This window comes from Plutella xylostella, chromosome 27, assembly GCF_932276165.1.
Source record: "Plutella xylostella chromosome 27, ilPluXylo3.1, whole genome shotgun sequence".
NCBI classification, from domain to species: Eukaryota; Metazoa; Arthropoda; class Insecta; order Lepidoptera; family Plutellidae; genus Plutella; species Plutella xylostella.
In genome coordinates, this window is record NC_064007.1 from 5,828,690 (window position 1) to 5,843,147 (window position 14,458).

General features: G+C 42.4%; 1 protein-coding gene across 9 annotated transcripts in view; it reads right to left on the bottom strand.

The window, feature by feature from the left end:
* The window catches only part of LOC105387780 (microtubule-associated serine/threonine-protein kinase 3), a 67,646-nt gene that overhangs the window by 8,900 nt on the left and 44,288 nt on the right, over window positions 1-14,458 (bottom strand). For all 9 annotated transcript variants that reach the window (XM_048630748.1, XM_048630752.1, XM_048630749.1 and 6 more), the window contains 18 exons: window positions 14,244-14,381; window positions 13,721-13,826; window positions 11,230-11,429; window positions 10,675-10,745; window positions 10,300-10,409; window positions 9,272-9,389; window positions 8,721-8,845; window positions 7,399-7,501; window positions 6,907-7,061; window positions 5,413-5,499; window positions 4,877-5,004; window positions 4,377-4,582; window positions 3,885-4,008; window positions 3,350-3,476; window positions 2,342-2,443; window positions 1,937-2,008; window positions 1,110-1,235; window positions 545-639 (listed from right to left, as the gene is read on the bottom strand). In XM_048630748.1, the coding sequence (XP_048486705.1) occupies window positions 545-639; window positions 1,110-1,235; window positions 1,937-2,008; window positions 2,342-2,443; window positions 3,350-3,476; window positions 3,885-4,008; window positions 4,377-4,582; window positions 4,877-5,004; window positions 5,413-5,499; window positions 6,907-7,061; window positions 7,399-7,501; window positions 8,721-8,845; window positions 9,272-9,389; window positions 10,300-10,409; window positions 10,675-10,745; window positions 11,230-11,429; window positions 13,721-13,826; window positions 14,244-14,381 (2,193 nt within the window). The remainder of the gene's footprint in view (window positions 1-544; window positions 640-1,109; window positions 1,236-1,936; window positions 2,009-2,341; window positions 2,444-3,349; window positions 3,477-3,884; window positions 4,009-4,376; window positions 4,583-4,876; window positions 5,005-5,412; window positions 5,500-6,906; window positions 7,062-7,398; window positions 7,502-8,720; window positions 8,846-9,271; window positions 9,390-10,299; window positions 10,410-10,674; window positions 10,746-11,229; window positions 11,430-13,720; window positions 13,827-14,243; window positions 14,382-14,458) is intronic.

The following is a 14,458-nucleotide window of genomic DNA, read 5'->3' on the forward strand; positions in this document are numbered from 1 at the left end:
AGAAGGGTTGACGTGGTGGCAGATAGAGGTCGATTTTGATTAACAGTTTGGCGGTGGATGACTATTGCAGGGTTGATACAGTTGTTAGTTACGGGTACGAAGAATAGTGTGGTTCTACGGAAATAGGGGTGGAGTAATTAGTTCGCAATAAGTTTAAAGGACAAAAATATCGCTTATCTTGCAATCCTGTGTTGAAGATGCTATTAAAGTCGAATCTTCGTTGACGTTGCTTGTACTTGTAGGTACTTACGTATTTCTAAAATACATTTTATTCTGTTTTTAATATAAAATATAAGATCATTATAACACGCGCAGTTAAAGAAACTATAATTATGAAAATGGCTAAAGGACTAATTGTATCCGTCCCTATTGTCTACTTATATAAAATGGTGTAGGGACTAATTGTACCCGTCCCTATTCTAAGAACTGTCAAGTGTCAACACTTCGCCGCGGCCATTTTCACACCATTTCTTTATCTGCATATTTCTCTATACCACCCCCTATACTAATTCCACCCCCCCTTTATACTACTTTATATACTGACCGCTGGTGCAGATGCGCGGCACCGAGGGGGGAGTCTCCGCACGGGGAGGAGGGGGAGGGGGGGCACTCCGCCGCCGCCGCCGCGCCTGACACTATCTGTGGATTGAGAGATGAATATTTAAGATTAGTGGCCTAAGGAAAACTTTCCGGAAAAGCTAATGCCATCAAAACATACCTACATAACATGTAAAAAAAAACTTGCAAATTTTTCTTTAACCGTAAGAAGTTAAGTATTCAGTGATGGTCATTTATTTGCGTTTCAACAGCCGCGATTCATATTTAATTAAGTGGAAAAATCGATGGGTATGTGAAATGTTCAGTGCTGCGCCTGAACTGCTGCGTTACGTTCTCGTATCGGTCAACCTTATGAGAGAGTGATGGAGTGGAGATCATTATCTTATCATACCTATACTGAATATCACACGCCTCCGATGTCCTAACCAAACCTAGATACAATATACTTAAAAAAACACAAATCGATGGTTCCACCTAGGCGTGAAACCCGGACGAGTGTAAAGCTATGACTCCTAGACCACATGCGACTATGTCTGTATTTAGTAACATACCTGGTGCATCTCCTGCGAGGCTCTCTTGCTGGAGATGCGGCGGAACAGCGAGCAGCGGCGGCGCGGGCGCGGGCGCGGGGGCGCCGAGGCGCGCCGCCCGCCGCCCATGCGACGTCTGCCGCCCGCCTAGAATGTTAAACTTAATTGTTATTGCCTGGACCGGAATAGCTTTCTATGTTCTATTCTATTCTCTATGGGGGTGTAAGTGCACCTGGCTCTCTCGAATGGAACCTTTGTGCATATCCCTAAGGTCTAAACTGCCTTCCTAAGCTTGGACCATTTCCCACCACGCTGGTCCACTGCGGGTTGGTGGGTTCACATATCTAGATGTGCTAGATCCAGATATGCAGGTTTCCTCACGATGTTTTCCTTCACCGTAAGAGCGATGGTATACATTGTACTTAAGTTAAAAGAACTCATTGGTACATGTCAGCGCCGGGATCGAACCCGCATCTCTGGCGTGAGAAGCGAGCGCTTACCCGACTAAGCTACCACCGCTCGCACCGGAATAGCTTATTTTGTATTTCTTTGCCACCTGAATTAGATGTAGGCGCTCGGGAGAAATGAAATGTCTCGCGTCGTCTAGGGCTGTTTAAGGCTTGTACATAAAACTAACTGTTTAAAAACTGCGACGGTTTAGATAGTTTTTCTGGGCAAAATCTTGATTACTGCCGCTTTTTTTTGCGATGTGACGTAGCATCGCAGTTTTGTGTACAAGTGTGTGTTTTGTGTCACTTTATTCAGGAAATTATGTCTAGCTGTGAATGTGACTACGTAACACGCTTGTATTTTGCATTATTGACAGTAATATGATTGATTATTTTTACCTGTATAGTAGTCTGATCCAGCGGAGTAGCTCTGACCGTAGCGTGGGGCGCGGCTAACAGCAACCTTAACACCTGCGGAATACGACACAATTTAGATACTGATAAATGATGGATGAAGAATCAGGTTTGGCATATCAGTGGAAATTTTGGCTTCATATAAATATATTATTTTTTTTCAAACTTTTTTACGTAGAGTTTTAGGTAAGTTGACCACTTTTGATAAAATTATTTTTACTTATTTATTTCCTTCAGGCAACACCAAGTATACACACTCCCTGCCCACTGTCTTCAAAAGACAGAAAGTAACACCACCACTCAGCATAACCTTGTGATATAATGTAGAATGAAAAATGAACAACCATCAGCTTGGTCATCTCCCGTGAACCTGAGTATAGTGCGACTGACCTGTGTGTGCAACAACCCCTGCACTGCCTCCCCGTTGAGCTGCGTGATGAGGTCGCCGGCGCGCAGGCCTGCTGCCCACGCCGCGCCCTGCTCCGTCACCGCCTGGAAACACACATACATTCATTATTCACCATTACAATAGCTAGGTACTATTTACATTATATTAAGGCAACGCACGCTTATCACGCACATCCCGTAAAAATACACGGTAGGACATGAGCCTCCTCCAATACTGGATTGTATTGCCATAATTTCTACACTTGACGGGCGGTTTGGTGATTTCAAACTACATTTTTAACATCCGAGTAAAAATATCTGTCTTGAAGCAAACATCTGCCTTGCCGAGAATAGCGCATATAAAATAAAGCTTTAAATAAAACTTACAAACAGTTATACTCATTACTCATATAATCGGTATATCATGAGGAATGATGAGAAATTTAGCTTTGAAAATTCACCATATTCATTTTCTATCTTTATTAGCGTGAATAAAATGGTGACCAAATGGTGCATAGTATAATAATCCGTGTCCCCGTAGTACACTCGCACGGTGTGTATGTTGAAGCCGAACCCGCGAGGCCCGCGCCGCACCACGATCGGGGGCTTGTCTCAGTAACTACTGTTTCTCACTTGGTGAATCATGAACTAGACTCTTACCCAAAGATAATTCCATCACCGCGCTGCGTTCCATGACCAACTATCTCAAAATATGACGTGAAATGCTATTGCCCCTTGTCATAATTTTTTTTCACCGCTGGCGCTTCATAAAACGTCAAATATCAGATTTTATCTGCACTTTTCTGGTAACGTCATTTTTACGTCGCGTCAACTTTCGACAAGGTTCCTGCGTAATATTAATTTACGGGGCCTTATACAGTAACTCTGGAATAAATAAGACACTTACCGAGACCAAATGGTGCATAATATACTAATCCGTAACTCCACAGTATTTATTTATTTGCGAGCCCGATACATTCACTTGAATAAAGTCGAGTAGTAGACACTCACCGAGACCAAATGGTGCATAGTATAGTAATCCGTATCCCCGTAGTACACTCGCACTGTGTGTATGGTGAAGCCGAACCCGCGAGGCCCGCGCCGCACCACTATGGGAGGCTTGGAACTCTGGATCAACCTAGAAGTGAGAATGTAGTTGTGAGTAAAGTACTGGCATCGAATATTATGCTAATGGCATAGTAGTATAACGTAACCATTTACCAATAGCTATACAGTTAGCAAAGTTTACAGTTACAACAAAGAGTAAAATGATGACCCGGTGTTCAAACGTGTCAGTCATTTCTTTATGAGTAATTTACCGTTCGTTAGTTTATTTTAACAGCATTGGTCGAAATTTGTTGAGACCATGTACCTACGTACACTAAATTATAAAAAGGAAAGTTTTAAAAATAAATAAACATAATATTCCTACATTATACCTGAGTATTACAGGCAACTTATTATTTACGGGACAACTACCCTAAGGCCCCGTAGACTGCCTTTTATCACAGTTTGGCAGTCAGCAAGTCACCCGTGAGTCACTTACGAGTGCGAGGCGAGCGCGAAGGGCTCGGGCGGGTCGCGACACGGCGACGAGTCGCGCGACGAGTTCGTCGACGACGTGTTGCCGGCGCACGGCGACAGGCCGCCGCTTAGCGTGCTGTCGTCCGCTGTGGTAGAAGGAAATGCATTTTTATTACGTTTAGTCGTTTCTTTAATGTCACATTTTACACTCATTTAACCTTTCGGGTGCTTTACGGACATAAATTCCTGGCCTGGTAAAGAATTTACTAGATAGTGGGGAGATAGCGTGGGACTGGTAGTGCCTGGATGAGGAAGGCCTAGGACAGTGTTTAGGGCCTTTTGTCCAGTGGTGCATCATTAAAGGCTGATGATGATGATAGATTCCTATTAAGATTCTTTGATTAAACAAGGAAGTCAGATTCAAAATTACCATCTTCGCACTGTTCACTCATCTTTTAGTTCATGTTATTAAATGGTCCTTGGATCTGATGTATGGTTGATGATGAAGACTCACCAGGATGTATAACCAGCGACAGTCCCGAAGTACTCGCAGATCTCCTCAGCGACTTGACCAGTGGCGGCATCTTGCTCCGGCTGTCCACTCTGTCTATCTTGTCTACTCGTTCTATCTTGTCTACTCGGTCTATCTTGTCTATTCTGTCTATCGTGCTGACGGTCGTGCTGGGTTCTTTCTTCTTGTCCGCTGTTGTCTTTTCCGTGCTGTGAATTGATAGATTGGTGAACATTATATTTTGGAAATTTAGAATCTATGAATTATTTAAGGAATAAGGACATCTACAAGTACTGAAACAAACCTTGCAAGCTTCAACTTTGGCAGGGCTATGCCGATTCTTTCTTTGTTTATATTCAAGTGGGGTAGCAGCATATGCTAGGTCACTTGGCTTTTTTGGGTATTTGTGATTGGATGTTTTCTGTATTTGCCGAAACATTTATCGTACGGAAAAAAGGCAATACAATTGAAATATGATTGGGTAGGTACTAGGTACTACATACAGGCTATGCGACGTCTCTAGATGCGCGACAGCCCGGGGCGGGGGGCGGCGGCGCGCGCCCGGCGACACGTCGTCAGAGTCCGTCTGGGAAGACTCCGCCGTGGACGTGGCTGTGCTGGCGCCTATCACCTGTGGAGAGAGAGAGGTTAGAGGGAATGGCTACGTTAGTAACTGGTCAATCTGAAACCGCCTATTCATTCATTGAAACATTGACGGTTCGTCAGTTTTACATAAGCTGCATAAGTAGCTGGATACACTTTTGTACCTTACAAAAACTGTAAACTTCAGGACTATCTGCCTACTTGTTTGGATCGAACTATCTAAGAATATCACGACTGGAATGGACAGTTTTAGACTCTATTTTGTAATACAGGAGGTTGCAAAAAGGACAAGGGTGACCAACAAAGTTTCTATGGCAGATGATTTTTTTTTTCTGATTATATTTTCGGGTTTAGATATAACATGCTGCACACGTAGGTTTCGGCTTAGTACACCCTTTTTGCAACACCCTGTATAGTTTATAACCGAACAACTTACAGGGCACTTGGGGTGATGATGCAGCGGCGCGGTGGGCGTGGTGGGCGGGCCCGCGCTGTCGGGCGTGCCCGGCCAGCTGTCCGTGCTCTGTGGAAGATGATAATCATAATTATTATGAGAGAAAGATTAGTTATATACTGCTGAACGCCATTTCAGCAGAAGATCGTGAAGAAAACACGAGTGTGAAGTGAATGGTGACATAACAAAGTAAAGTGTGAAGCGTGGCCTGTCAGACGGATGATTTAACCGTCCTCAAGTTTCCTCTACTGTCGTCTAGTTTTCTCTACCGTCCACAACCGTCCTCTTCTATTCTCTCACCCTCTTGCTGTACAGCAGCGCCGAGTGCCGCTGCCGCCGCCACTGCGGGCTGGTGCTGCTAAATACCTCAAACACCGCACCCTCATCAATAGCTCCCTCTTACTCACCCGCCTCCATAATCCACAAGCTGCCTCTTCCGTCCTCATCAGTGGTACCCTCTTTACCAACCGCCTCTATAATCCTCAAGTTTCCTCTCATATCCTCTTCATTCCTCTCACCTTCTCGCTCTGCAGCAGGGCGGGTGCCGCCGCCACTGCGGGCTGGTGCTGCTGAAGGCCGCGAACACCGCGCCCTCGTCCGCGGCGCCCGAGGAGCCGCCCGCCTCTAGGTAGAGACTTCGCTGTGCTTGTAGCTAGGGCTAGGTACTCTAGGTCTAGGACTGCATCTATAGTACACTCTTAACCAACCGACTCATGCTATGGTCTTCATTCATCCTCAACATTCTCACGACATCAACGTTCCTCTCTCGTCCTCTTAATTCTACTGCTGTCTTAAACAATTATGGTACATCCTCAAGCTTCCTCTGTATTTAGCAATATTCCTCACTTGTCCTGTCTTCATCCTCAAGTTTCTTATGCTGTCCTCAACATTCCTCTCCTGTCCTCAACATTCATCGCCTGTCCTACACTTTTCTATTAGATCCACAAGCTACCTATATCTTTTCCCGACAATCCGCACTAATCCTCAAGTATCCTCTCCCGTCCTCTTCATTCCCCTCACCTTCTCGCTCTGCAGCAGGGCGGGTGCCGCTGCCGCCGCCACTGCGGGCTGGTGCTGCTGAAGGCCGCGAACACCGCGCCCTCGTCCGCGGCGCCCGAGGAGCCGCCCGCCTCGTCGTCTCTACGAGCTGTGCTTGTAGCTAGGTCTAGACTCTAAGACTCTAGGACTACACCCTTATCAATAGAACCTAACTAACCATAATTCTTCATCCATCCATCAACATTTTTAAGTTTCTACTCCCGTCCTCAACATTCCTCTTCCGTCCGAAACTTTTTTACTAGATTTTCAAGTTTAACCTCTAACTTCTTCACTAATCCTTGGCAAGTTTCCTCTACTGTCCTCAACATTACTCTCCCGTCCTCAATATTCCTCTCCCGTCCTCAACATTTCTATTAGATCCTCAAGCATCCCCTTTCTTTTTCAGCATACCACTCCCATCCTCAACATTCCCCTCACCTTCTCGCTCTGCAGCAGGGCGGAGTGCCGCTGCCGCCGCCACTGCGGGCTGGTGCTGCTGAAGGCCGCGAACACCGCGCCCTCGTCAGTAGTACCCTCGGAGCCGCCCGCCTCGTCCGTTTCCACTTCGCTGTGGTTGTAGCGGTCGCAGCGGCCTGCGGGAGACGAGATGGTATTAAGTAAGTCTTTCAAAGTGACAGGGTCCACTTATGGGCAAAATTTAGATGTGACACACAAAACCTGCAAATTATAGCAAAATGCGCTATCAAGGCCAACATAGCAGTTCACTGCTGGGTGTCTCACAAAGAACGCTACTGGATGCGATCTACAGGCTATTAGGCTACAGAATCTATATTATATCCTTTTTGCAGCACCCTGTATAAGCTTTCCGCATCCAATAATTACCAACCAAACCTTTCGCAAGTTGTCACCCCAACTAGCCTGAGGGCGTCCTACACTACGTCATAAGATAGGAAATAATGGAATACATACTGTCGAAGTAGCTAGTGTCTTCATCGTTTTCAAGTTGAGGAATGAACTCTGCTTTTCTCCGCAGTAGGTTGTTCCAGTCCAGACCACAGAAGTATAAGTGCTCCTGTGGAAAGTAATAAGTAATTTAATAACAGTTTTTTGGTCAGCATGCATTAAATAAACATGAAATTAAATAATGACTTTTTTTGTTGCTGGTGTATAGTTTCTTTTTTTAATTAATTTTCACAGATAATTATTATAATACATTTATTTAAATAATACTTTTAAAATTGCCTTAAAGAACTCTCTTTAGAGTTACATACACTATTCCCATTTATTTGCCATATAAATTGTCTACATATAAAAAATACAAACTTGATCCATTTCATGTAATTTGAATAATATCCGCCACCTCATTCAGTATATTTACAATTTATACAATAAAATATACAGTATGTTATTTGTGACAACATTGATATACATTGTATAATGTGTTTGGGCTCACACTCGGCATGTCTTGTGTATAGTATGTGGCGACTATTTCATCCTCTATCGTCGAAGTTGACGATTGCATGGTTCCTTCACGCTTTGTCTAGTAAAACATAAGGCCACATAGAGTTATGTTAAGGTTATGTAACGCTAGATCAAGATAGATTGAATGAGTGCTTATTTTTGCTGTGAGATTTATTGGCTAGTAAGAGAAAAGTAAGCTCTGAATGATGAGTTGTTTAGAATGAATTTGTTATTATTGATTTTTTAACAGTTTATTTATGTATGTGCAGAATATTTTTTCTACTTATTACTATTGATTATAACATAATATTTGCATTAGTTCGAAAACAGACACAATGTGAACAGGCGTTACGAAAGGGCTACATATAGCTACTAGGCTGAATAAATAGGCGATTTTAAAATATGTAGATCACATGGTTATTTATTGGGTCATAGTTGATAATAATGAACAAAGAAAGTATCCACTAGGAATCATCGAAAGTCAAGCAACTCGTCTCCCCGGACCATATACTTAAAACATCATCATCGATTGTCTCTTTTCACAAATCAGTAGATCACAAGTCGTATAAGGTCTTCAGGGACACAAGTCACTCAACATTTGCCCCTTCGCATTTATTTATTTATTTATGAACAATTTATTCATCATCATCATCAGCCTATAGCAGTCCACTGCTGGACGTATGTCCGATGCGATCTTTATTGTACATTGTAAATTTACAAAAAAAGAGCAGAACATTAAAAGAAAGCTGACAATGCACAAAGGCGGGCTTATATTTCTTGCAGCCAACCCTTGTTAGGTTGGGAGAAGATGACATTAGCATTGTACTCACTTTAACTTGATGCGTGCCGCCGGTGCCGAGGCGGTCGCGCGGGTTGCGCGCCAACAGCTCCGTGATTATCGTGCGGGCTTCCACTGCTATCGGGAAGTCGTCCTCTGAAGGCCACTCGATGTCGTCTGGGGGGGAAGGAAATAACATGATAGGTAAACTTTATTGTTACTGCAGGACGCAAACTACGTATCATTATAAAGTTATATTAAGATAAACAAAAAATAAAAAAATAGTATTCAATTCATTTATTGCAGATATAAATAATAATATCCATAGAAAATGTAAGTAACATTTTAACTAAAGCTAATGTTAGTGACCAACGAACTAAAAAAAATATATAAAATAATACCTACTTACTAAAAATTGTCACCTTGTAATCATTGTGGTCTTGCAAAAATTGTACAGTATGAAGAAAAGGGTGACTCAGGGGGTCACTCTGCAAAACATTTTGTTCTACTCCAAACTTTTCAGAAACAACGCACCTGAACCTGACCTGAACCTACTATTCCACATAATTTACAACACCCTGTATATCTCAAACGCATACTTACCGTTGACAGTGTGCGCGAACAGCTCCTCGGGAGTGTCTCCGAAGAAGGGCACGCAGCCCACCAGGAACTCGTACAGGATGATGCCCATCGACCACCAGTCCACCGGCTTGCCGTAACCCTGTATAATGATATTCAAAATATATTTATTTAAAAACATGTAACATTATACAGATCTTATATCTATTTAACATCTGTAGAGCTATCCGGAAAAAACGCAGCACATTCTATTCGATAGTCTATTCGAAAGTGCTGTCAACCTGTCAACAACAAAATGGCGGTGTATAGCGGTGTACAGATTTGCGAAAGTTTGACAGCTATCATTCCATAGGTCATTGTCAGAATAATATTATGTACTCTGTGGTCATTCTTTTCGAAACTCATTCGAAAGTTAAAAAGTGTTCGAAAGTGCTGTCAAGTTGACAATAGTCGCACTCGCATTCGATTCTATTCGTTAGCTCGAATTTTCATGATACGGGTACTGAAATACACTATTCCTTCATTGGATAATTTTCATATAGATTAGTGTTGTCAAACGGGCCTCTGCATGTTGGCTTCGGCCCCATGCATGCCTTCAAATGCCCGGGAGATGGTAAAGACATCGCGTTTTTATGTTTACTTTCATGGTGTTCGTAACGAAAAGCGCAGTGTTGACTTCGGATGATGCCATAATTTGGTGCCTCGGGCTATAAAGCGCCCTCGATACCGCCTTAGGGACTAACTAAGCAGGTTTCATACCTTGGGCTACATCCCAGACATATAAATATGACACAAATGCACTAATTTCTACGAAAACCGCTCGTGCACAACTACTGCGAGTTACAATGGGTATATCATTATCATCATCATCTCAGCCATAGGACGTCCACTGCTGAACATAGGCCTCCCCCAATGATTTCCACCTTGTCCGATCGGAGGCGGCCCGCATCCAGTGCTTCCCCGCGGAGTTGACTATACAACGGGGGGGTATTCATACTATTGTAGTATACGAGTATACAATATACTCGCTGTACTATTGTATTGTATATTACCTGTCTCAATATGACCTCGGGCGCGATGTACTCGGGCGTCCCGCAAACCTGCTTATCCGAGAACTGCCTGGCCTCGCGGTCCGCATACTCTTCGTATAGATTCGTCGCCACTGTAAAATAATCAATTATTTAGTCATTATATCTAAGTCAAAAGTGTTTACACTGAGTTGCACAAAGGAAATTTAAGCTGTCGGTATTAAATGAATTTCCTTTGACAGTATACAGACAGACAGAAGGAGAAGGCATAGATTTTATAATGGAATGTAGATAAAGATATTCTTGAGATTACTGAGAACTACAAATACGGCAAGATTAGGTCATCATAGGGACATACATCATAGCCTATGATCGTATAATTTAGGAATAGATACTTACACGACATGAGACCCATTTTACTGAGTCCAAAGTCGGTCAGCTTTATGTGGCCAGTTGCAGTGATGAGCAAACTGTAACAAAATTGGTAATTTAATTAATACACCTTAAATTTTACATCTGTTAGAGTATAGAGCATCAGAGAATATATAGCAAAATTACAGAGCATGAATTGCTTCAAATTGCCACATACGATGCCACAATGTATTTCGCGTCACTGTCTTCTGTCGGTAGTCCTCGGTATTTTAGCGAGATCCTTCTTTTGACTATCCAAACACACGCTTACAGCTTATGGGTAGCATAGTCCTATGGCAGGACACAGGACACAGGACACAGGACACAGGACACAGGACACAGGACACAGGACACAGGACACAGGACACAGGACACAGGACACAGGACACAGGACACAGGACACAGGACACAGGACACAGGACACAGGACACAGGACACAGGACACAGGACACAGGACACAGGACACAGGACACAGGACACAGGACACAGGACACAGGACACAGGACACAGGACACAGGACACAGGACACAGGCACACACTCACTTGTCGGGCTTGAGGTCTCTGTGCACGATCCCATAAGAGTGCAAATACTCCACGGCTAGGACAGCCTCGGCGAAGTAGTGTCGTGCCATGTCGGGGGGCAGCGGGCCGGCGCGCAGTAGTGTAGCGCAGTCGCCGCCTTCCACGAACTCCATGATGAGACAGAGGTGGCGTTTGGTCTCGAACGAGCAGTACATTGTTACCTGGAAGAAGGAATAAAGGTTTTTGGTTATATTATTGCCGGTTTCAATAGGGAATATGCATAAATTTTTTTAATACTTTTATTGGATAGTTTTACATCACTTTATTATAGCAAAAAAAAATTCAACGCCAAAATAAGTAATTTAAGGTATTTTAAAGAAAGTTAAAAAATTACAACCATCACGACCACTTTGAAATTCCCGTCAGGATGGCGGGCTGGTGTGACGTCATAATCTTTTAATTTCACGGCTCAGAATAATGAGTCCCGTCAGTCGGCATCATCGGCATAGATTTTTTACCTAATCAAGTAATCACAGAGTACTTTTGTATTTTCAACAAACCAATGTTGTCATGGTAACAAACGAAAAAGGAAGTGTATAAAGTGTGATCAGTGGCTGTTTTGTAATGGTAATAAAGTGTGACCAGTGGCTGTTTTGTAATGGGTGCTCGTAAATAGCTACTAGTAGCTCTTTTGAAATGGGAGCGCGCAAACCAGAGGACCTTTGTACACAATATTACGCTATTATGGCAATATGAATATAAAGTCCGACGACCGAATGGCGTAGTGGTTAGTGACCCTGACTACTGAGCCGATGGTCCCGGGTTCGATTCCCGGCTGGGGCAGATATTTGTTTAAACACAGATATTTGTTCTCAGGTCTTGGATGTGCCCGTAAAATGGCAATAGGCCCGCCCCCTATTACATTGGGACTAACATAACACTCTGGCGAAAAGTGGGTGCAGCAATGCACCTCTGCCTACCCCGCAAGGGAGTACATTAGTACAAGGCGTGAGTGCGTGTGTGTGTGTGTGTGTGTGTGTGTGTGTGAATATAAAGTAATATTTGTATTGTATGTAAGTACTTACTGTAACTTTGGTTCTCAGTAAGAGAGGCTAGGGTTAGTGGGTCATTCTATTCTATTATCTGTGGGGGTGTAAGAACCCGCACCTGGCTCTCTTGAATGGAACCATTGTGCATATCTCAAAGGTCTAAACCCCCTTCCTAAGCTTGGACCATTTCCCACCACGCTGGTCCACTGCGGATTGGTGGGTTCACATATCTAAATGTGCTTAATCTAAATATTGAGGTTTCCTCACGATGTTTTCTTTCACATGCTACATGATTATCCCAGAATTTAATTCTACAAAAATAATAACGTATAACATACATATTATCTTTTATTTATAATAAAAACTTTTTCGCAGCTGGCCACAGTTTACTCGTTCATACTGCGTAATAAATTTAATGTTTCCAGTTCTTCTGATTACGAGAATTCTTCCATAACTTAATTTAGAAAAAAATAACAACTTTTGAAATATACGACTAACGACTGCCATTATAACCTAAAAGTAGAAAGAGCAACTTGTGTCATGTTCATGTCATAATACTTACAATACAAAATTAATTTTATTGTGTTGCAATATGGAGCATATTTGAGTGGCTCGTTGACTAGCGAATGGCTGTTTACGCCTCATTACAAAAGAACAACTAGTGGCAGCCCATACACTACCAACAAAAAATATAAAAAGTCCTAAACTTTGCAAACAAACAAGCATATCAAACAAGAAGTGGAGAGGTTATAGGAGGCTAGGATCTATTGGAAGAATTTTTATGTGATCCATCGTATCTGATCACAACGAGCATCGCAAACACTCGGTGACATTAACATTTCTTTGTTTACACTTGACATTTATTTAACTTCCGCCGTAAACGCAAAGAAGTTATTATTCTGAGATTGATATATAAAGCATTTTGACGTCACATCCGCCCTAAGAAAATGGGTGACGTTTCTCTGAAGTTAGAATTTACCGAAGTTTTTTTGTACTTTTCAACTTCATTTACTTGCTCAAAAATAAATTATAATCAAAAATATTGATGGAGGCGTAGTTATAAAATAACAAAGTTTATTATAAATAACATTTGACCTTTATTTGAACCTCTTGCATATTCCCTATTGTTTGCAGACGTAAGGTAATTACAATAAAAGATCCGCCCGGCTGTACCGATTAGTGCGAACTGAATTTAAAAAAAAAACTAAAAATATGGAACCCATCCTCAAAATCAACCACTTTATAGACTACGTGAATTTACTTGTGTACACACGGATACGTGGATTTACTTGTGTACTCACGGATTCATTAGATTTGGATAAGACTACATCGTCATCAGCCTCTACCTCCTAAGCGCTTGCCTTTCTCATCTAAACAATAACGGCTTCGTGGCTTAGACCTTTTTTATTTCTTATATTAGAACTACATAATAATATATTCGTTAGTCTGTAGACTATACTTACCACAAAAGGATTATCAGCAAAGCTGAGTATGTCTCGTTCAGCGAACGCCTGCTCCACCTGGTTTCTTAACATTAAGTTGTTCTTACTGATCTTCTTCATGGCATATCTGGAAGACAAAAAAAATATATAATAAATCTGTATTTTTGAACTGATATTATTTAAACTGGTGGTTCGGGAAGACGTTATATTGTTACTGTTGATATAAGTACACACTCACACAAAAGTGGTATGCTAACCATAAAGGTCTAACTCAACTATTGCAAAAATCTATGAAGAATAAATCATTCAGAATCCGAATCACCTTTTAGACACCCTAATCGGATTTACTAAACCCTTTTATAACACCCTGTATATGTTAATTACAAACACAAACGCTCAACTTACGACCAGGAAACCATGAATGGATTAGTTTCCATATCTTTCTCTTCTCACTCACGCACACATGACCAAATCCACACCCTCACATTTCACACACGTTTTCAAATCACTAAATCCACACCCTCACATTTCACACTCCATATACCTCTGGCGCGTCTGCTTGTGTTTAACCAGGTAGACCGCTCCATACGCCCCGTTCGAGATGAGCTTGATCACGTGGTAGTCGTTTTCGGAGGGGGGCGCCCCGCCCGCGCCGCCCGGCGGCGAGTGACGGCCTTTCGTTCTGTGGAGGGGGTGGTGATGTAGAGAAACAATTTTTAAATGAAAAATACTTCGTTGAAAAATGACATTATTCTACGA